General features: G+C 37.4%; 1 protein-coding gene across 8 annotated transcripts in view; it reads left to right on the forward strand.

Moving 5' to 3' along the window:
• The window catches only part of FUT8 (fucosyltransferase 8), a 291,145-nt gene that overhangs the window by 224,524 nt on the left and 43,387 nt on the right, over positions 1-23,234 (forward strand). For all 8 annotated transcript variants that reach the window (XM_073348344.2, XM_073348345.2, XM_073348346.2 and 5 more), the window contains one exon: positions 6,819-7,056. In XM_073348344.2, the coding sequence (XP_073204445.1) occupies positions 6,819-7,056 (238 nt within the window). The remainder of the gene's footprint in view (positions 1-6,818; positions 7,057-23,234) is intronic.

Consider the following 23,234-nt stretch of genomic DNA (forward strand, 5'->3'; position numbering starts at 1 on the left):
AGTTCTTAGTGCTGTGGTGATTCAGACAATACAATGAAATGTTTGTTTTAAAACAATTGTTTTTGATTGGAATGTTAAAATTGTGAAACATTTCTATCAGTCTTACCTTTTTATAAAATACTATTATAAAATTTAATAGGCCAAATTTAGGTTGACAGTGTCTCTTTAATGTTTCTCATGTATAACCATCCACATGGAATGATGAGCTGTCTTCATTCTTTCATAGTTCCTCAGGCAGAAACAGTTAGAAAGCATGAGCGTAAACACGCCTCTTTACAAAACACAGACACAATGACCATGCTGTTTGTTTGCCATTTTTGAAAGTTGATAAGAAAATTTTCCATGCCTGATCTACTTTATTCCTTCTGGTATTAAAGCCTCAACAGAGTCAGCAAATTACCAGGAGAGAAGTCCTCAGGAGATTTCTGCCTTATCCACAATATCATTCAGAAATTCAATCAGGGATTTTATGTATATACTTCCTTTAAATGGACTGTCAAGACTACATGTAATTCACTATGGATTTCTTTGTTCTGTTTCACTACTATAGATTTCAATAATCATATAATAGTGTCTGGAAATCTTTATATTTAGTGAATTCAAATTTTTGTGACTATACATGTAACCTGGCATTTTCTTATTCTCTTAATATCTTTTACCATATCCCTTTTTTTAGTATTTTACAATGCATGTTTAATGTGCTCCTCAACCATTGTTGAATTAATTTCATAATATTGGATTAGTGAATAGACACCTTCTCCAAAAACACCTTAAAAGAAATTTAGGCATGGGAATGGGGCTCAGCATGTTGAAAAGACAGTCTTTTAGGCAAAATAAAAAGGCTACCTAAAAATAAAACAAATGAGCAAAAGAGAAAATAGCAGCTGGAAAGCATGTTTTTAAATGATGTTTTTGAGGGAGACTGGAATTAGATGACATAAGTTTCTATACTTATATTTTTACAAGGGAAAATGTAGTGAACATATGAAAATTGAATAAGCTTAGAGAATGTCTACTACAATATTAAATCAAGTGTTGGTTCTGCTCCATCAATTCTTTTGTAGTTCACTATCTAAATGTCTAATCTATAAGGGTAAAAACCTCCTTTAAGATGAACCCAGCTGATACCTACATGGGAAGTCTCCAACGGTAAGTCAGGACTAGTTTACCATTAGGGGATTGTAGACCGAGGGAAATAGTTTGCAGCCCCTCTGCATTCATGAGGTGATTGTGCTCAAGGTGAAATCCCTTCCTAGAGGAGGGTAGGTGACTGCCAGCGCACTCAGCTATACTACACTGGAGCAAGATCAGGCTCCCTATTCTACTGCACCACATACATACTCAGGTGGTCCGCAAGACTGAGTCTGCTGGCTGGAGGAGTAGTAGCTCTGAGCTCCTTTTCCTCCCTAACCTTCCTTCCAAGGAGCAAAGAGAAGCCTGTGTGGGAAGGAGGGCTCACCAGGAGGAGCTGAAAGTTTTCAGATAGAGGAGGGGTGAGGTGGAAGGGAGCTCTTGGGCTGACAATTTATTCACCAGAGTGGAATGGGAAGAATGCAGCAGGAACAGGTCAGCAATACATTTAGAAGACCGGGTCCTGCATTAAAGGGGAAAGTGACCATCATTAACTGGGGGATGGGGGAAGAGCTGGCCTGTATTGACTGTGGGTAAGTGGGTGGCGTGCGGGGCATTAGCATTAATTTTGTGTGGGAAGCAAGGACCTGGCACAGATTGTATAGTGTGCATGACATGTATTGTAGGGGGTGGGGGGAGGGCTGTGTGAATTAAATTAGGGGCAGCCTGGGTTGAGAACTCCCCTCCTTCTGGCACTCTGTGAGAAGCGTGGGTAAGGACTACCTCCTTCAAGCTTCCTAGCAGCCTGGTCGAGGACCTGGTCCTAAATGTGGAGCACTTGTGTTTTGTTGTACATCAAGCCATAAGCAAGAAATTATGTTTTAGAAGTATAAAAGCTATTTATAAGACTGTTTTCTCACTGTGTGAATCAAATAAGCCAGTTTTGCCATCTGTAACAGGCCACCGTCTCACTCCACACCAATTAAACTGTTACAGATGGCAAAGCTAGCTTATTTGATTCACACAATGAAAAAACATCTTTAAAAACATGTTTTATAATTAAAAGCAGTGTAATTTGTTGCCTATGGTATAATGTGCTACAGAGCACCGATGTTCTACGTTCTGATAACTTGTCACGTTTTGCTGGCTTGTGTCACACACATTAGACGGTTGAGAGGTTTGCCAGTGGCACTTTTGACAACTTCCCCCACTGACCCCACTGACTTTTTGAGTGCACTGGACAAGACCCAAAAGAAGAGGAGTTCCTGGTGAATTGTACTGTGTTACTCATGTCCCTTCCAGATGGACTTTCCACAGCTGGGGACCAATAAACATGGATCTTCTGACAGTGACTTGAACCCTATATCTGTATATTTCTGACTGATTCTAATCAACTATGTCTCAAACACTATTTGGACTTTATTTGGTCCAACTTGACTTGAGGTCGGATATAGAGCTGCCACCCACTGTAGTGTTGTGCTACTAACCTGATCTCACACCATAAACTAAATACTTTGGGGCTGTTCTTTATATTGCCAAAACAGAATGTAGTGGTTTGTAACATTATTGTGAAATATGTCCTGCTGGCTTCTACATAGAGTACACTTACCCTGTGCATTAGGGAGTTCAGTCATTCACCAGCAGCAAGGAAAGGGAATAAAATGAGAGTAAAAATATTTGTGATGTATTATGGAAGATTCAGTAACATTGGGAATTTTGTTTTATGTTTAGAATAGCCTGACTAGACAAATGGGTTATAAAATGCTACCTATTCCTATGAAAACATGGGCATTTGTCAGGAGAGTAACATAAGTAATACTCTGATGCCTGGTAAAGTTTTAATTTATCTCCAAACTCATTTCAGTTGTTACATGAGCTTTTGCAGACAAGGGCTAGCACTTTTTAACACTTTGCAGAGTTTACTCATTTCTTTTTTATGCTTTAATTGTATTACAAAACTGGATTTTCAAGGGGGAAGGGAAATTTTTCTGTATTTTGAAATTTTCATTCCCCTTCTCTCCCCCCCCCACCCCCACCCCCAAAAAAAAGAAAAGAAAAGTAAGTAGATCTGTCTCTAACTCCAGCTACATTCTGCAAGCCATCTATTAACCAGGAACGGGTAAGAACGGTGTAAGTTAAAGAACCAGAGGAATACATGGTTCCCATCTATCCTAAATACACTGAATTAATTAATATAGTAAACCTTAAAAGAAAGAGAAGGAAATGGTGGGGGGCAGGGTGAAAGTGTAACTCTCAGAAAATAAACAAAAAGAAGACGACTGTAAGTAGGAAAAAGAAAAGGGAACCAACTAAAATTAAAGGAGCAAGAAAGAACCAATCTGTTCGGTAATCTGTAACTAATTACATTAATAACTTCTGTTACTCTATTTAATAGCAGCTGGCAGACAACCTACCTGCTTTGTTGGTTGGCTATTTTTACATAATTCAAGTTAATAATTTGTTACATGAGCTTGCTGGAGCTGAGAATGCCATATGATTGATGTTTTTCAGCATACCTCAGAGAAAAAGTAAATATAAACTAAAACTCATTAACAACAGCATTTGTTATAGCGTTATACATCTGTAATTTGTGTGACGTATTCTGTTGATACAATTACTCAAGCAGTTTATAAACAGCTGCAAACCCCATAATAAGTGGAAACTTTTCATCCTTTTTTAGCAAAGTCGCTTATTGTATTCTTTATTATTTTTAGGTTGTTGAAGCTTGAGCTATGTAGTCAGTCCCCTTTTTGTTAAAGGGAAAACCACACTGTCTTGAGTAATGTTATTTTGATGATATAAATTGTATACATTGTGCCAAATATTCGGCCCAAGCTTAGGTGTACATATTTGTCATTGACTTCAATGAGAGTGTACCTACTTATTTTTCCAAGGGCTGAATCTGATCCAAAGAGCATAACGTCAGTTAAAACAGAAAAATTAATGTGTAAGAAAAAATTATCTGTGTGTTTGTGTATATGTAAGTATATGTTTTTATATATTTCTATTTGTGATGTGAGAAGAGAAAATGAACGTGTTTAAGTATAAAACTTTATGGATGGATAAATTTAGAAACAGGGATGAAAAGAAGGTTGATCAAACAATAGAGAAGTAGCAATCTACAGTACATTCTGATTGCAATTTTACTAATTTATTTGAACATATCAATGGTTACACCCTTGCCTTTGAAATCTACAATGTAAACTGTTTGCAAGCTGTAAGTTGACTTAAAGCTTACCCCCTTGATACTGTAATGATACATGCCTATGTACTTAAATTCTAAGGAGATAACTGCCTTCAAATTCTGGATTTCATTTTCAGAAACAGAAGGAAGAAAAATTATTTTTACTTGGTAAACTAAGGAGCAGCAAATACTGGGAGTGATTCTGGAGTGACTCAGTTGGAATAAATGGAGTTACAATGGTGTAAAATCTGTGTAAGAAAGAAGAGAATCAGGCCCACTATTTTACTGGTGCATGAACAGAGCCCTCAACCCACCAGTAAAGTGATACAGTCGTGCACATATATATGTTTACTACTGTTTGTTCAATCACAGTTTGGGAATTAGTAACTATATATCTAACATACTGGTTGTAAAAGTTATTAAACAAATTAAGTTAATCATATCCTTTTTAACTACACTGCATTTCTTTGAGGTCTAACAGAGAGCTAGTATAAAATGCTCTTTTGAAAACATAAACATTAATATACTTAAAGGACAACTTAAAACTATTGGTTCTGAATAAGCTCTGTGAGAATTCTTATGAGCAGAAAGAAATACACACTCTTAAGGCATTCATCCCAATTTTAAGAGTGCTTTAAAAAAAGATTTTGGAAGAAATCAGCATAAAATCAACAACTAATATGTTATGTGAAGGATAGTAAATTGACAAAAATATACAAAAACAATTATAAATAGAAATTTTTAAATGTATGTAAATCCATTAAATTTACAATAAAAATAGAATGTGGTAGCATTCTTAATGTAAAGATTTTAGGGCAGAAAGAGATATTTCCCTTTCGTCTACTGTGCTAAAAAGAGAGATTTGTACAAATTAATGCCTCCTGAAATTATGAATCAAGTCATTAGGCAGCCACAAAATGTGAGTTAAAATGTGCTTTTAATATCTAAGAATTTATAATCCTTGGTATGTACAGCCTTATCTAAGGGTCACCACAGAGCTTCTCTCCCAAAGTCTTTAAATGCTTCATTAACTCTTTGGCATGCTCCTCTTCCTTCACGGAACCATTAGGCAGAGAAAACAATGAAGTAGGTGAAGAGCAAGCAAAAGATAAGCCATTTTGGCACCCAGGGACAGGCTCAATCTCCCTGCAATGCTTCAGATGGTCAGGACATAGCAGGTATGGAGTCTCAGCCTGTGCCCAACTGCTGGAACAACTGTCAAACTTGAGTTGTCTGGACAAAGCAACCTCATAAGGATAAGTTATCTATACCAGGTCCCTTAAATGGTTAGCTTCAAACAATCTGCCCTTCCTAAAATTATTTTGGGCCAAACTGCCAAAATTTCAAAAGGTCAAATTTGAATGGATTGTTTTGGGAAAAATTAGCGGGAAAGCCAAATAAAATACATTGAAATACTCTTAAGAAATAGAAGTCTGAGGACTGCAGTTGTAGAGACATATAATTCTGAATAGTTCTCAGGAGGGAGGGTGATATTTAGCTTCCTCTCAGCAAAGGGCTTATCTATTTCCAAGTGTGGATAGGGAAAAATCCATTACAGACTGTTGGATAGGAAGGAGGGAAAGATATGGTTGTATTGATGCACAGAGTTACTGCCCTCTTGCAGTTAAACAACCCAAAATAACTTCTCATACTAAATATTTCATATAAAAATTATATTTATGGAAAAAAGATGTCTGGGAATATGTAAGTAACAATGGATACAGCAAAGAACAAAACTCTGACAGAAAAAGATCTTATCCGGATTTTATAAACCCAAAAAGTATTTAATATTCTATAATTTTAAACATGCTTGCATTCCTTATTTAATGGCAGTTAAATTCAGTAGTTGTATCAGAAATTATTACATACTATAAATGGCCTTTAATGTAGATGATGTAGGATATAATGTCTTAAAAGTACAGAAAATTGTTTTAAAATTATTTTATCAAGCTTTCAGTGCATAATGTTTTTGTGCAGAGCTGGACTATTTCAATAACTAGATTTTATGTTTATCAAGAATACAGTCCAGATGAAAATGTTGACTTTTACCACTTTGTTTAACCATGTAGTATGTTCTATACTTGGTTTGTAGTAAACTAGTTTGGAAAATAGTCTATTAATAAAGTGTTTGACTCTCTAGGCAGACTGAATTTTTCTTTTTAAATAATTCATTCATGTTCATTGAAATAGTGCTAACAAAGCTGGAGAAGAGCCAGAGGAAATCAAGAAAGAGCATTCCTACACAGAACTATTTTGGATGTGAACTTTGAGACTGAATGTTATCATATTCTGACACCCTTAGAAATGAAAACATAATTTAATATCTTAAAGGTGTATTATTTTACATTGGAGTAGTGAAGTATATGTAATCGCTGTTCATGTTAACTGCTGAGAATGCACAAACAATTTTCATTCAGCTGGTGCTTGTCTTCATTTTAATGTGGGATGTACTATACTGGCATGACGTGTGTGTGATTTATGACACTTGTCACTTATTAACTTAGAGAAATATGCCTTTGTGTATATCTTGTCTTCAACTGTACTTCTTCATCCTTGCTTACAGAACCCCAAGGATTGCAGCAAAGCCAAGAAACTTGTGTGTAATATCAACAAAGGCTGTGGCTATGGCTGTCAACTTCATCATGTTGTCTACTGCTTCATGATTGCATATGGAACACAACGAACACTCATTCTGGAGTCTCAGAATTGGCGCTATGCTACTGGTGGCTGGGAGACTGTCTTTAGACCTGTAAGTGAGACGTGCACAGACAGATCAGGCACTACCACTGGACACTGGTCAGGTAAGACTCAATGAACAATTCTCAGATAATTTTCCTTTCGCCTTTTGTTGTGTCTACATTACAGGACTATATCATAACCTGTTTCTTGACTGTTAAGTATTGAGTAATAACTAACTATGATTGCAATTTTATGGATCATCATTTTCCCCTTCATTTATGTATTGTAATAGATACTAGTATCCTCTCTTAGGGGATCCTGTTACATCAGCATGGAGTTTTTATGCAAAACCAGTTCCAAATCCAGACCAAAATCCTTGAACAGTATATCAAGTTACATTGGGTGGCAGATTAGGATCTCATTTTTGTGAGGGAATAGCGATGACAGTAAAGAGAGGCAAGTGCTAAAGTATATAATCATACTGAAGGAAGTATGAAATATACTGAAGGAATATCATATTGAAGGAATCCTACTGAAGGAATATCATACTGAAGGAAATATGAAATATAAATACAAAAAAAGGCATATAATACATATTCAAAACAATAATAAAACATAAATTCTTACTATGAATCAAATAGACTAGTAAAACAGTAATTGGTGCCCATGTAGCAAGATAATGTGTGTATTTTTATTATTTAGGGCAGGAAATTAATCCATTATTTTATTGAACCAAATGCTTACAGAAGGAACATGGGGATTTTTTCCATTGGGCAGTAATAGATAGTCTCACACGTATATACAGAAAATGGAGAGGGTGGAATCACTTTTTCTAGTGAAACCTCACTGTCAACACCTGGCTTAGCTATGAATATAACTGTACAGGAAAACTCCAAAATCAAATTAGCTTGCATTTTGAACATTTCCCAAAATATTTGTATAAATGTACAATCCCATTACATTAGTATGAAGGAGCCTACTGCGGATGATTGGAAGTATGTCAGCCTTTTCCTCAAACTCTAGGCTGAATATTGGCAGGAATTTTAATATCCAATTCCCTGTTGTTTGCATATCTTTTATATTAATGATTGTTTCCAAAAGTATTTAATATGTTTTAGATAATCTTTCTCTATTGTTAGATATATTAAATACTGTTTCTTCAGAGTCAGTTATCTGATCATTTAAACACTGTTGTCTTGTAAATGCATGAGAGTTTGGAAATATTGGAATAAATGCATGAGAAAGACAGTTTGGAATCTGGCCCTCTGTGTCTTTAATGGATCAAAGGAACATAGGTGATGATTCTGATATAATCAACTAGATTAATCTAGTGACATCCAAGAAGTCTCACTTTCTATACAAAGATATGTGATTTCCAGAGGAAACAGTGGATTCTTACAAAAGGGAGACAAAGAGAATGGAGGGTATTAAATAGTTTTGGAAATTATTGTCCATATAATCATTGTGTGGTCAGTAAATAGGTTAATTATTGAGTGCGTAAAGAGTGGATAAACCTACACTATGGAAGAAGGGAAATATATTCAGATACTATATCTGGGATTTGTAGTTGCTCCGTAGAGATCTAATGTTTTGGGGGGCAATTTCTCTGCCAGTCAGCTGATGGGACCCACTAGAGCGTTAAACTCTAGAGCGTTAAATTTGGAAGGCCAAACTACCTTTGAATTTGTTACCTGTCCAAATATATTTTAATATATGATTCTGGAGTTTTGTTGAATAGAATTGGAAAAGATACTAGAAGCACTTAAAGGTAGCTAATATGTGTTCATATTAATAGTGTTTAACTGAGAAAATGACAGGTTTAAGATATTCCAGTTAGGCAAATGTTTATTAAAATGAATAGCAAAAGGGGCATCCTTTAATTTAAATAGCTCCAAATAATTGTTGTAGTTGCTTCGGTACTTTAGGAGGTTTCAGAGTAGCAGCCGTGTTAGTCTGTGTCCGCAAAAAGAAAAGGAGGACTTGTGGTACCTTAGAGACTAACACATTTGAGCATAAGCTTTCGTGAGCTACAAATTTGTTACAGACAAATTGGTTAGTCTCTAAGGTGCCACAAGTACTCCTTTTCTTTTTACTTTAGGAGGGAATACCATAAAGATAAACACAAAAAGTAAGGTGTCATCTGCATATAATGCTATTCATAGATCAGAACACCTAACTTTTATTCAGGTAATATGGTTGCTGGACCAGAGATTCCATAGTAAGAATAAACAGTAAGGGAGATAAACAGTCCTGCATTGTACCACATCTCAGGCCAAAGCTTTAGGTTCATTAGCATTAATAAAGAACTTGGCTGTTGATACATGGTATGTTAGTCATATCCAAGTAAAATGTTTTGGTCCAGTTACCATTTGCTCAAGGGCAGAAAAGAAGGATTGATATTTTTATCATCTATTTTAGAGTAGCTCTAGAGACCCACAAAAGGATTTTGGCCCCACCATCACGGTCACTGTTGTTGAATTCCATTCACATATATCATTATCCTTTTGAAAAGATATTACATTAGCTGGGGTGATAAATATAATTATTTTGACTACATTTCAGGCTTATCTGGATATGTTGATGGATCAGGGACCTCTCTCTGAGCTAATATCCATTTTGCTTCTAAAAATACTAGTTAACAACAGAATTCAGAACAGAAGTATTGAAATAAATGTATTTTATTGTTGTTGCCAAGATTCCAGATTTTCTCAAGGTGATGTCTTTGTCAAGAAGTTCAGTAATTTCGCCGGTATAGGACTTGATTGACGTCTTTCTGTCTGTGAAACAGCAGGTACTTGCAATGCCTCAAATGAAGGCTTCAGATCCAGTTAGGACCTTTACAAGATTTTCTCATGCACAGCCAACCCATTTTTCTTGCATAAACTTTTGGGTGAACTACATAATACCAACGCTCATAGAGGCAGCTCACTGGTGAGAAGTTTGTGTACCCCACTATTCCCTATATTCTCACTATATATTAGTATATAAATTTATGAACTGCATCACAAAGCCAGTGTTCTGACAGAAGCAGCTCACAGTATCTTTTCCCATATTCATAGGAAAAGTCTTTGGATCCTGCATTTGCAGGTATTCATTTCCTGTTTATTCATTCTCTCTCTCTCTGTCTCTTCTGTCAGGCTCCTGACCCACAAATCTTGGTGGGGAAGTGGTCTGAAAGCAGGCAAGTATGGCTAGTTCTGTTTGCCAGTACTTGTCTCCTCTGGCACTGGGCCACTAGTTTTTTCCAGACAAACAGATTTTCTGTTATGAGAACACTATTTACAGGCATGAATAAACTGTCTGTTCTACAAGTGTTCCAGGTCACTGCCCCCATACACACTGATTATGTGCTTATTAGTTTTTCTTAGATTTTTTTTCTAAATTGATTCTATTATAGGCAGAGTTCCTAAGTCACAAGACTTTCTTAGTAGTCTGTGATAACATGGTATGCAGGGTCTTCAGAACCCAAAGCAGTGGTAACTTTACTGTTTTTCTCCAGGCGGTGTCAGGAATAAATTAATGGGGGCACAGCGCATCCATCTGATAAATAGTTGGCACAAGCAAAAGTGGTTTTACCTAAAACTACTTTTTCAAAAGGGATCAGCAGCCAGGTTTCTGAGGGGCTCCGCCTTCCATCTGACTGCTGGGGAACTTAGCTGTCAAATCCTTGCCCAAAGAAAGCTTCTTTGGACTGCTCCAAAGCAAATTCTTTCGCCTAATTTTTATAGCTAACCTCAAACAAAGCACATAACCTATAGTGACTCCTCGCAGGTCACTATAGTAATCCCTAGTGGGTCACCAATTCTTTTAATTTCAGCAAAACAAGTTGTTATTTTGTATTAGTATTAAGACATTTCTTGTCATAACAACAATATATTATGGGCACTTAAAACCAAAGTTGCTATTTACTTACCTTTCCCCCTACTTATAATTTGTTAACTTTTGGTTCCATTATCCCATTGTGATTAGCAGACTGCAAGCATGTAGCTGCGCGGCCTTAACTCTCAAGGCGTAAGATTTTCCTAGCTATGTGATGTTTGGTTTTCAGCTGCCAGTAGCTGAACATACAAAATTGCTGAGTGCAGTACTGTCAAATTCTGGGGTACATGCAAGAATGTCAATTCTAGGGTAACACATCCATCTCCACAACATCAATACAAACTTCACTGTGAGAGGTATGAAGTGAGTGTTCAGTGACTATTTGACTTACTGTAGACTCTTTTTTGAGAGATCTGCTATTTTTCCACAGATGAAACAGTATTGCCTGTTGAATTTTGACTAGTAACATTTGAAAATCTTGCAGGTAATTGCCCTGGTTGGTAATTAAGTTGGTTAGGCAGGCTCTGATCTGGAGAATTTGCCTGTGCAGAAGTTCAGCACAAGGCCTACGTCAATCCAGGCATAAATAGGATTTAAGTGGTGCATAGGCCTTGTGCACATGTATTCTGTACAGGAATAAATTTGACGTGGATGTCATTGCTCCTATTGTTCCTTCCATGGAAAAGGTTTTCAAAATGTTTTTCTCCCTCCAAGCTACCTATCATTTTGGTGACTTTGAATGAGGTTTAAATGTATCTTTTTATTTTGCCAGAGCGAGAGACAAAGAAAAGAAAGGAAAAATTAAAAACAAAACAAAAAAACCTGCACTGTAAAAAAGAGCAGAGCTGCTGCACCTACTTTTGCAAAAAAAAAAAAAAAAAAATCACAAATTTGTAGATTAGGAAATTAGTCTGTCTCCCCTGTGGACAACATAGAAAAGTTTTTAATCTGTGTTCCCCGTATTTTAAATGCCTGAGCAATAACATCAGCTTGATAATCAGCAATCTGTGAAAACTCAGGCAAGGAGGGGTGAAACATGGCAATTGCCATATTGGAGAAGGTCCATGGTAAGCCAAGTCCAGTATTCTGTCACCAGCAGTGACCAGTACTGGTTGCTTGAGAGGAAGATTTAAGAAAACACGTACTAGGCAGTCATGAGATTTAAAAAAAAAAATGTTTGCTATTATAACTCTGGATATTATTTAAACCCATATAAATGTCTAATCCTTTTTGAATCCTACTAAGCCCTTGTCTTCTGTGATATCCTATGGCAATGAGTTCCACAGGCTTAATTGTGCATTGTGTGAAAACATTCCCTTTTATGAGTTTTGAACTGTTCACCTTTTTAATCCATTGAGTGTCCCATGGTTCTTGTGTCATGAAACAGGGTGTTTTACCTTCTCAATATCATTCACTGTTTTGTGGGTTTTTTTTTATCATATCTCCTCTTATTTATGTACCATGTAGGGTAAAGAGTCCAAGTCTTTCCAAGGTAGGAAGGGAGGAAAGGGAATAGAAGAGGAGGGAAGGTGGAAAGTGAGGGAGGCAGAAGCCAGATACTGAGTTGGTGGCCCCTATGGGATTGTTAATATATCCAAGTTCTTTTTCAAGTGCTTGTCCATAACTGTTACCCATCCACACACAAATCTGACCTGAAAATGTTACCCCTTTTGCATTAGTTAGTTGGTTTCTCTAGAAAGCAGACTGCAAGATCCACTGGCAGCTTTAGCCACCTTGGGAGACAACTCAGCAAACATCCAGGGAACTGCTTCAACTCGGGGAGACAAACAAAAAAAACCAAGTTTCTGCTGCATCAGTGCCACAAAGATGATGGCTTATTGATTTTAATTTGTAGTTTTGGCTCAAAAGGTACTGTTTTGAGTTGTGTGTTTGGGAGTCCAATCTCCCTGCTTTCTACACTTAGCTAGCCATTGCCTAACCTCTCACTCTCCTTTCTTTTATCTGAATTTTGACTGAAATTCATTCAGTCCACATAGGAATTGATCAAATGCCGGTGAAGTCCATAAAAAAATTCTCTTTGACTTCACTGAGCTTTGGATCAGGCCTCTGTGCAGTTGGGGAAGTGAAATCTGTGCCCACTTGGATTGAGTCTGTTGTGCCAATCCTGCCATAGCTGCTAACAAATATTTACATGGTATGTTATAGTCACATAATCTATGTAAATGTAAGTATCATAAGAGTTTTCAGGACCAGGACTTTGGAAGATAATTTCCACAGGAATTGGTGGGTTGATTGCTTTACCTTAAATCTTTTTCAAGATGTAGAAAAACCTCTGTTTTTGTAGCACTCAGAAATGTGTTAGTGTAATACAGCTACATAAGAAGATTCCTTCCCTTAAAAGCTTGCAATCTAAACAGACAACATTGAGTTAATAGACCCGTAAAGTGGGTGAAGAAAAGGATGAAGCACTAGACTATATTTAAAAAAAAACCCTCTTTTTGTTTGCATTTTTTTAGTATTTGAAATCTTGGAGTAATAATATGATTTATACATAAACTGGGTATGGGTTTGTACTTTTTCTTTCTAATTCTTAAGCATAGGCTTAGTGATTGGATTTTTTGAATAAATTATGCCATTTATAATATTTTTATTTTAGCCTAGGAAATATGTATGTGCTGCATATTTGACCAGTTGTGTTCAATAAGAAAAAGGACATTCAGTTAACAGAAAAAACTCCAAATGTTTTAGGAATCCTTGTCTTTTCAATTCTCTAATGACATACCCTGTTCCAGCTAAAACATTTACAAAAACCGGATAGGAAGCATTTGGATAAGAGGATTGCTTCTAAAAGCTCCAGTTTAAAGCTACCAGTGTTGAAATGACATATGTTTAAAAGATATTTAGATTTACAAAGAGAATGTCTTCCTTAGAACAAATGACATCTTGTGCACAGTTACTCTGAAATATGTAAACAATTCCCAAAAACATGTTTAGGTCATGATCGCTCGCAGGTACCTTTTTGAATATTCAGATATTATACGCAGTACCTATTAGTTAAAGCAGGTACTGGATATACTTATCTACCAGCTCCTCTTTCCATTAACTAATAGGAGATTATTTAGCTTTTAAGGAGTTTTCTAAATATATCATGGATAGATACAAAAGAATGATCACAGCTGGAAATGTGTTTATGCTCACTATGTACATAGAATGTGCATATACAGTACAAAATTATGTAGAGCTACATTATAACTATTTTATTACATAGTACATGCAGGGTTAGTACCATGGCCTATTACTAATGTTTCCCAATAGTCAGCACTCACGTCATGCTAGAACACTCAAAAATACCATCCCATCTCTTTTTATAGGAACCAAAACAAAACTGGACTTCTGCCAGTCCCACCCCAGGTGGCCCCTTTCCTTCCCCAGCTGTAGAGAGTCCACCAAACTGGCCAGTGCCAAGCTCAGGTGGGAGGTGCTCAGCAGTGGGTCAGCCTGTAGGGAGCCGGGATGCTTCTGCCAGGACCAGGCAGGGGAGCACAGGGGCTGGAGCCTCTGGGAAAAATGGGGTAAAGGAGATGCCCAAACAATGCCGCCACACCTTGGAGAGCAGGCACAAGGCACAGGTGGTGGGAGGCAGGGATGGGATGGGCTCTGCAAGGTGTCACCCCAAGCTCTCTTTCGCCTCTCCCAACTCCCTCACTATCTTCCTCCCTGCTCCCCTCTGCCCCTTCTAGGGCTCTCCCAGTGCCCTGATTCCAGCACTTATTTTTTTTAGGATTCCACCATTGCCAGTAGTTCCTGTTATTAGGTGGTGCTGGACAAATGTATTAGTTCAATTGTGTGATGGGGTTGCTTGTGATGGAAGGGGGCAGGGCTCAGCAGCCTTGGGGCTCACTCCCATTTTATGTCTTCTGTTCCTAAAATCTCATGCTTCAGGTTTTCAGCCAGTCACCTGCAGGGAACAAAAAAGAGACTCCGCCACCCCAGTATTCTGCGGGTTTTTTCATCTCCTTCCTCTGAAGTTTCAGAGGTGGCCACAGCTGGAGATGGGACATTGGACAGGGAGGGCCAGGGCTCTGAGCTGGTCCCAAGCATTCTCTCTCTCTCAGATATTGCGGATGGCTGTTTCTTGTTCACATGCTCAGGGTCTAACTGATAGCCATACTTGGGGTTGGGAAGGGATTTTCACCAGGTCAGGTTAGCAGTGACTTTGCCGGGGGCTTGCCTTCTTCTGCAATGTGTGGATGGGCTTGCCAGGATAATCTGTCTATATCTCACGTAATCATTTCCCTGCCATTGCACAGGCGTTGGACACTGGTACACCTTGGTCCCTCCTATTTTCTGCCTGTAGCACATACTGAGTCCCTTGTGGGCTGTAATATCAATATGTATCTTGCCATTTATCCAGGGCTGCTCTCATCAGCTTGAGTTTGTTTCATCAAACTACCAGTTTGAATTTCAAGGTTATGGGCATGCAACACATCCATCCATGAAAGACCGACCTTCAAGGATGGCCTATGGCAAACTCTTAGATTTTAGACTAGATCCTATTCTAATCTTGTGAGATGGCAAGAACACTGAGGAAGATTGTCACAGATGCTTGTGTGTTACACTGTTTCCAATTTTGGCTTTAATATGAATCTTCAGTGGGTGCTTAATTGCCAGTAAATTTGAAGGATGACCTCACTGGATTGCCAAAATTTGTGTTCTCATTTTATGCTACTCCAAATTTCTGTGTTGTAGTTGAATTTTTCTACTCATCCATCTCCTTTTTTCAAGGAAAGATTGCATAAAACTGAAATTCAGAATCATGGAGAAAAGTAGTATGATTGTATGCAAACACACACACACACACATCCTCTATTTTGTGGGGGACGCGGGGGAATTACGTTTTGAAAAATTTTGAAAATTGCATAAAATTGTATAAACTATATTCTTCTAGTCATTTGTATTCTTCATACAGTGTTCTACAGGACCATATTGTTTATAATTTACAGTAAATGGCAGAATTATAGTTTTATTAAATTGTGCTTCTTCCAATCCCTACAAGTACTGTTTAAAATTGTACATTTATCTTTGTGCTAATGAATTGGACTGTCCCTGTTTTAATTAATTTAGATTAACAATCATTTTAATATTTCTAAAGCCTATTGTGACTGATACTATTTAGATAGTAACCTATTGTCAGAAGAATTAAGAAGTTTATATGTGAATTAAGAGGATTTTGGTTTTTAAAACACAATACTTGCAGTCTTTTTTCTATTTGTGTGTGCTATCCATGTGTGCATATTTCAGGAAAACTAATTAGCATGTTTCTAGAATTAAGGGAAATAGAGTGAATTCTAATAAGCTGTTTGACATTAATCTGTTACTTACAATAAATTAACTACATCTGTCATTGTTCTGACTTGTGCAATGAATCTTGGGATATTTCCCTTAGCATCTACGCTATGAATTAAAATTGTTCTTATGAACTTGACATGACATGCCTGCAAGTGGAACTGGGTTTTTCTAGCTCAGATATGTCATAAGAATAGAAATTATATTGTGCATTTGTGCCAAATACAGTAGTTACCTTATACCCAATTACAATTTTAATTTTTCTATTCTTCATTTATTTCTCACAAACTTCCTTATACTATCATTCTACATACAATTTCTCTAAACAGGTGGAAAAGAAAAGACTTCCTTGTGTAAATTGTTTTTCATTTTAAAGTCACATATTATATACAGATATATTGTTAAAAGGTGACTGTCCATGACAGGATAATTCATAGCTATACTGAGTAGTTGTTTATTATATTGATATAAAAAGTCAAATGTTTACAAATAATCAATATAGAGATTGTACTACTAAAGAGATACTATTAATTTTATTTTAGGCCCAAAATATCTATTTGGGCCCAGATAACATAAGCACTAATGCATGTGCATAACTTTAAATGTATTAGTAGTCCTGTCAAAAATCATCTGTGACATTGTGCATTCATATTGTTAACTAATAGACTATAATGCTACATTATCAATATAATCGACTAGAAAGGCTCAGCCATTACACAGTTTTCCTGAGTGACTTACGATGCAGACCCTGGTGGAGGATCTACCTTTTGATGGGTAAAGTCTTTTTAGTTCCCCCACTGACAGCTGGGAGAAAATGAGAGAGACAAGGCTAGATTACCTATTGCAGAAGAAGAAAATCCAGATATTCTCATACTTCCAATTCCAAAGGCAGAATCCATCTTTGTTCCTAAGGCTGAAGTTTATGCCAAAGATTAAACCTCCTAAAACTTCTTATCAGGTAGCACAAATGTTCTATCAGTCCATTTCAGAGGATTTTCAATATCAGAGCAGTCTTGGATTCTGTGCAAGCCCTCAACTCAGAGGAAAGACTGTTGGAAACTATGTCACACCATTCAAAGTTTAAGAAACAGCTTGTGTCAGCCAGTGATATTTTACCTCAAGCTGATAAGCCCTCATGGCTTTGGCAATTTATGTGACTCCTTTTGCTTGGTTGAGGATACCTCTCAATTACACACCAAATGCGGATGTTCCTGTTAGATATTAGAAGAGTTTCTAACTATAAGGGTAATTAAGCTCTGGCATAGGCTTTCAAGGGAGGTTGTGGAATCCCCATTATTGGAGGATTTTTTGGAATAGATTAGACAAACACCTGTCAGGGATGGCCTAGATCTACTTGGTCCTCCCTCAGCTCAGGGAGTTGGTCTTGTTGACTTCTCAGGGTCCCTTCCAGCCCTACATTTCTGTGATTCTTTTAACTGTGCCTCCAAACATGCTCCAGTGACTTCACTGGTTGGAAATCTGACTGAATGTCCTGAAAATGCTGCTGTTCTCTTCTGTTTATCTTGAGCAGCAGTAATCAAGTCAGATGCCTTAAACAAAGGCTTGGAAATTCACTGGCAAAACCTGCCTATTTAGCAGATGGAACACCTCGGAGTTACAGCTCCATATTAGTGTATTAGAGATGTGTGCTATAAAATGGCTTCTGGATATTTCTACCCACATTTCTGAGATCAAGTATTCTGGGTCATTAGAAACAACATTACTGCAGTGTTCTATGTCAATAACCAGGGAGGAGTCCACTTGAGATCACTTTGCAAAAAGATAATCATGTGACACTGGTGTAAAAACCATATGATCTGTCCTGTTGTTTGTCTAGAGGAGAAAGAGAGCACCTTGGCAAAATGGTGGAACTGCATAATTGAAGATCAACATAAATGGTTTCTCAAACAATCAATAGTAAATTCAAAGTTCTAGGAGTGGGGCCATCCTCAAGTTAACTTGTTCACAATCAACTCAAATACACAGTGCCCAAGATTCTGTTGTTATTAAATCTGTCACAGATGCACTTCTGTTGGATAGGATCAAAGGTCTGTCCTATACCTGATTCTTCAATTATATGAGTTTTCTGATTTTCCAGATAAATTATAACCAAGGTCATCTTGTTGTGAGCAAGTCTGGTGCTCACAAGACTGATGGAAGCACTTTTTGAACAACTATCAGGGAATGCTCATTAGTCTACATTTTGCTTTGAAAGAAGAAATCTGTCTGATAGCCTTCACACCTGTGAAGAGAGTGATTGAATTTAAGGCTTTGATGGCTGACCCACCGTTTGTAGCTTTTCTGAAAGACAAAGCTGTCTTTTGTCCCAATCCCAAATTCCTTTCCAAAGTAGTCTCAAAATTTTGCCTAAATTAGATTGTTAGCCTCACCTACTTACCTAATCACTTGTCTTTCTATCTGAGCCAATTAAGGCAATTCAGGGCCCTTCCCATGTGATGGCAACCACCATTCCCCCACCCCCTCTGTGTTGTGGTGGCAGTGGCATGGGGATTCCCCTCCCTTCCAGAGCAGCAGGAATGGTGACAGGGGGATTCTCAGCTTTATAGAGAGACTGAGGTGGCAACAAATGAACACCCCATTATTTTCCCAGCAGCCAGTGTGTATCTGGTTGGTTGGATAGGCTGGGTCTGCTGCACTTTTCTCTTCCTGCCACACACAGCATCCTCTGCTGGGATAGTGATGGTAGGAAGCCCACAGAGCATTGGATCTTGGAATTAAGAAACCATTAAGATGAAGATATCTGTTCACTCTTCTCAGAGTCAATGTTTCATACTGTCTGTAGTCGCAGGCAGATATCCCTACATTGGTTATGGTCTGGTGACATTTTTGAAGTTTTCTTTACAACCTTTGCGGCCAGAAACTTGCATTTTTAAAAATGAAAGCATAACTTGTGATGTAATCATGTCACTTCAGGAGCACGGGATCTAGCACAGGTCTACAGGGCCTATGCCTTAATCCTTCCCTGTTTTCTCTCTCACCCTGCCCTTGAAAAGATAGAAGACAGAAAAGGAGGAAGGAAACAATGTATGGAGGGAGAGAATGGTGGTATGAAAATCTAAGAGTGAAAAATGGACAGCAAAATCCACAAAAATACATGGGAAAAGCAAATAAAAGGACAGAAAAAGGAGGATGAGGTATAGTGCACGAAAACAGGTGAGAACTGACATCCACACCAGTGTGGTGGTATAAGAGGAAATGGAGGAGACACTGGTACATTATGAGTGAAAAGGGTCGGTTCCAAGCCACAGAGGTTGGAATTCTGTAAAATCACTTGAAAAAACAGTTACACAAAACAAAGTTTTCAGAAGTTTTACTGGAAGGCTGACTTTACAGTTAAAATGAAAACTAACTAGCTCCCTTTCATATGTATAATCCGAGATGGAAGATTTTGGACTCTATAGATATAGCAAATTAGTTTCTACTTTTGTTACTGCCAGTCAGACAGCAAGAAATCAGAATAAATCAACAATATAAACTTAATTCATACAAACCAGTTCTGTAGATTTCACTGCAAGAAATCAGCAAAATTGCATTTTACATGGATAGTATACATTTCCTAGAAATAACGAGTCATTCCTGACAAAGTAGTTAGAATTATTCAAGCACAGAATTCAATTAAAGATTTTGTATGAATCCAATAAAGCTCTTAAACGTAGTTACTATAATTAATTAGGCAATCTCGCTTTACAGTTACTGTATGAGGTTTAATGTTTCTCTTTCTCACACCCACTATCCTCACTGTCCTTTGTGGCAGTTTGCAAAAAATAAATAAATAAATAAAAAGGTGTCAGGTTCTAGCTTTTGTTTTTTATCTGTATTAGAAATTGGATTTTATTACTTACATCAGTTAATGCGAGTGTTGATGAAATGTAGTCTTAAGAGCAGGCACTTGGTAGATGCTAGTGTGTGAGATACCTTGACAAAGTGGGTGAATAGGTGGTCTGAGATGTAGGGTTTTCTGGCTTCTGTTTTCCCTTTCATCTGAGGTTGATTGACTTTTAAGGTCTGGCTACAGGTTTCGTAATCTAGGTTTGGTGCCTGAAGACCTTCTATGAAAGTAAACATAAAGATATCTTTTGGAAAGCAATAACTCAGAAAAGGACTTAATGGTCATGGTGGATAACTAGCTGGACATGATCTCCCAGAACAAAATGGTGGCCAAGACAGCAAATGTGATCCTTGAATTTATAAATGGGAGAATATCAAACAAAAGTATGGGGGAGATATTACCATTAGTGAGACTGGAATACTGTGTTCAGATCTGGTGTCCACACATTAACAAACTGGAAAGGGTTTAGTAAAAAGCTACCATAACGATTTGCGGTCTGGAAAGCCTGTCTTACAGTGAGAGACTAAAGAAGCTCAATCCACATAGTTTAACACAGAGAGGGTTAAGAGGTGACTTGATCACATTCTGTCTACGGGAGGAAGAGATTTCTGATAGTAGATGTCTCTTTAATTGAGCAGACAAAGACATAACAAGATCCAATGACTGGAAGCTGAAGCCATACAAATTGAAATAAAATCCATTTTTTATAGTGAAGGTAATTAATCATTGGAACAACTTACATAGGGATGTGGTGCATTCTCCATCACTTGAAGTCCTTTAATTAAGATTGGATGTCTTCCTAAAAAATGTGTGATGCTTTGAGGAATATGTCCATGTCAGTTTGAGTTCCTTCTTGTTTTGTGAAATATTATTTTTGGTTGTAACAATCATTGTGAATTTGATCATCCATTTGATAACAGGGACATGACATATAGTGAACAGACTGTACCTGGAAAGGTGTAACAGAGGTGTCAAAGGGCTATCAAGAATTGAATAGCTGTGCCCTGGTAGAACAGTTGGATTGCTGCTGGCAGAACCATTGATTTTTAGTGACTATTTGCCCAGCAATCCCACATGGGATTGGAAGCATGGAAAATACCCGGAGGATGGAGAGGAGAAAATGTGTTAGACGGCTTTTGAAAAGAGACATATTCTTTGAACAAGGAGAGGCAGTTCATCACGAAAAACAGAAGATACAGCTGTAGAATTGGCTTTGCCTGTCCCTAAGGACACAGACCAACATTCGGGACTATCGGGAGTGGTGAGGACTCTGATGGATAGATTGCATGCAGGGGTTTATTCTTTTGCATAAATCTATAACTTTCTTGTGTTAACAGTCCTGTGTGTGTGTTTAACAAGGTCCTGTGTTTTTTACTTTACTTAACATGTGTCCCTGAAGAGTTAAACTATAAAACAGAGTGCCATTGACAGTGGATCTCTAGGGACAGCGTGCATAAGGAACTGGGCAGGCGTGGGAGGTTCAGTACTGATCTCGAGTCTAGGGGAGTTGGACTGTGGAGTGTCACATCCCAAGGAAAGGTTTTAAAGAGGGAATCTGTCTCTGTGCACTAGAGACCCAGAGCCAAAGGCAATTTCTGGGCTCTGCCTAGACCCAGTTGACTTATATGAATGTGGGATCTAAAGGCTCGGTCTGGTTATAATATCCTGGTGACCCATCCACTGGAGGACTCAGCCAGGGCTGTAACAATATGCTGTAGTGAAACCAGATGTTGTGGACTTGATGCAGGAATCTCTGGTGAAATTTTTTGGTCTGTGATATGCGGGAGGTCAGACTAGATGATCATAGTGTTTTCTGAAACCTTAGAATTTGTGAATCTTACAGTCCAGCTGGCAGAAAGAAGCCTACGTGATGGTCAACTACCTGTTTACTTGGTCTGGTCATTGGGTTCTAAATGGGATTCCAAGAATTCCAGATCCTTACAGGAATTTTTGAAATTCATTGCTAACTTTGTGCAAATTAGCATATTCACTGCCTTTACATGCACTCACGTTGATGCATGCTGACAAGTTGGTAGTAGCTGTTTCTTACTGAGACAAGCTAGAAAGAGAGACTGCAAGTTCTATCTTACAGTTATAAAACGCTTTTTCTGGCTAATACTTTCACATTTTTTCGTCTTTTGAAGTTTAATGTTTAAAACATTTCTTTTCTGAATATTCATTAAAATAATTCTGAAATTAATTGTTTAAGATATTTACATTTGTGTGGGTTTTACTGGTGTTCATTTTGGCACGAGTCATGAGAAATACAAATTGTTGCCTACACATCTTTTATTTACTATTTATGCTGTTGGATTTCTAGCAATGTGTACAAAAAGCTAAGCATCCTATGTTCTAAACATTTTTGTCAAAAATAGATGTCTTTGAACACCAGGAAAATACCTCTCACATGCCTCTAAATATATCTGACCTATAACTTTTGCTCAAAAGATGTCTACCAAAGAAAAAACCTAATTCTTGGATTAATGCGACAAGTTAAATTCACTCTTGTTTATCTAATTGATCTTACAAATGAGGAAGGGGGTTTTGTAGCTATGTAGAGCAGAACTTGCATTCTTGAGGCTACTCTTCTTTCACTCAAAAAAATATCAAGTCAATTCAAAGTACACTAGCCCAGGACAGAGAAGATCACAGAGGCTGGAAAAGAACTCTGCACGGTGGTAAAATCTGAATTCTTAAAAGTTAGGTAATTGTGACATTTTGGGAATCTATTTTGAATCTAGGTCATCAAGTTAAAGACATAACTCTGAGGATAGGGAGGGCCAGTGATAAAAATGAAACTCTCAGGCACATTTAGAACAAAGACATTTTACTGAGAAAACAATAAATGTTTACTGTAGTCTACCAGGGAGGGGTAATGAAGCAAAGAATTGAGAGTATTCCAAAAGCAATTACATTCTTTTCTGGCAGAAATCATATGTTGTAAGAGATAAGACTTGGTAGAGCAAATGGCTTTTTTTTTTTCATTCTGAATATTTCTTATGCTAATGTTATTACCAGCAATCCAGATCTTTTTTTCTACTTTACTGTACACAGTGCTATACAGGGACGTAAAGGAGAGAATATTTAGTGCCTCTCCTCATGGTATATAGGTACCTTAAAAAACTAAGATTGATACATTCAGGATCTTATTAAGAGAGAACAAGCACCATGCTTCCTTGCAGCTTTAGCAGTCATTTAGAAGAGAGATTTAATCAGTTGTGAAGACATGGGCATAGAGATGCAAGCTGTACTACTTTCTAAGGGTATGTCTACACTACGGAATAAGGTCGAATTTATAGAAGTCGTTTTTTTAGAAATCGGTTT

This window comes from Lepidochelys kempii, chromosome 6 (genome assembly GCF_965140285.1).
Source record: "Lepidochelys kempii isolate rLepKem1 chromosome 6, rLepKem1.hap1, whole genome shotgun sequence".
Lineage (NCBI taxonomy): Eukaryota > Metazoa > Chordata > Testudines > Cheloniidae > Lepidochelys > Lepidochelys kempii.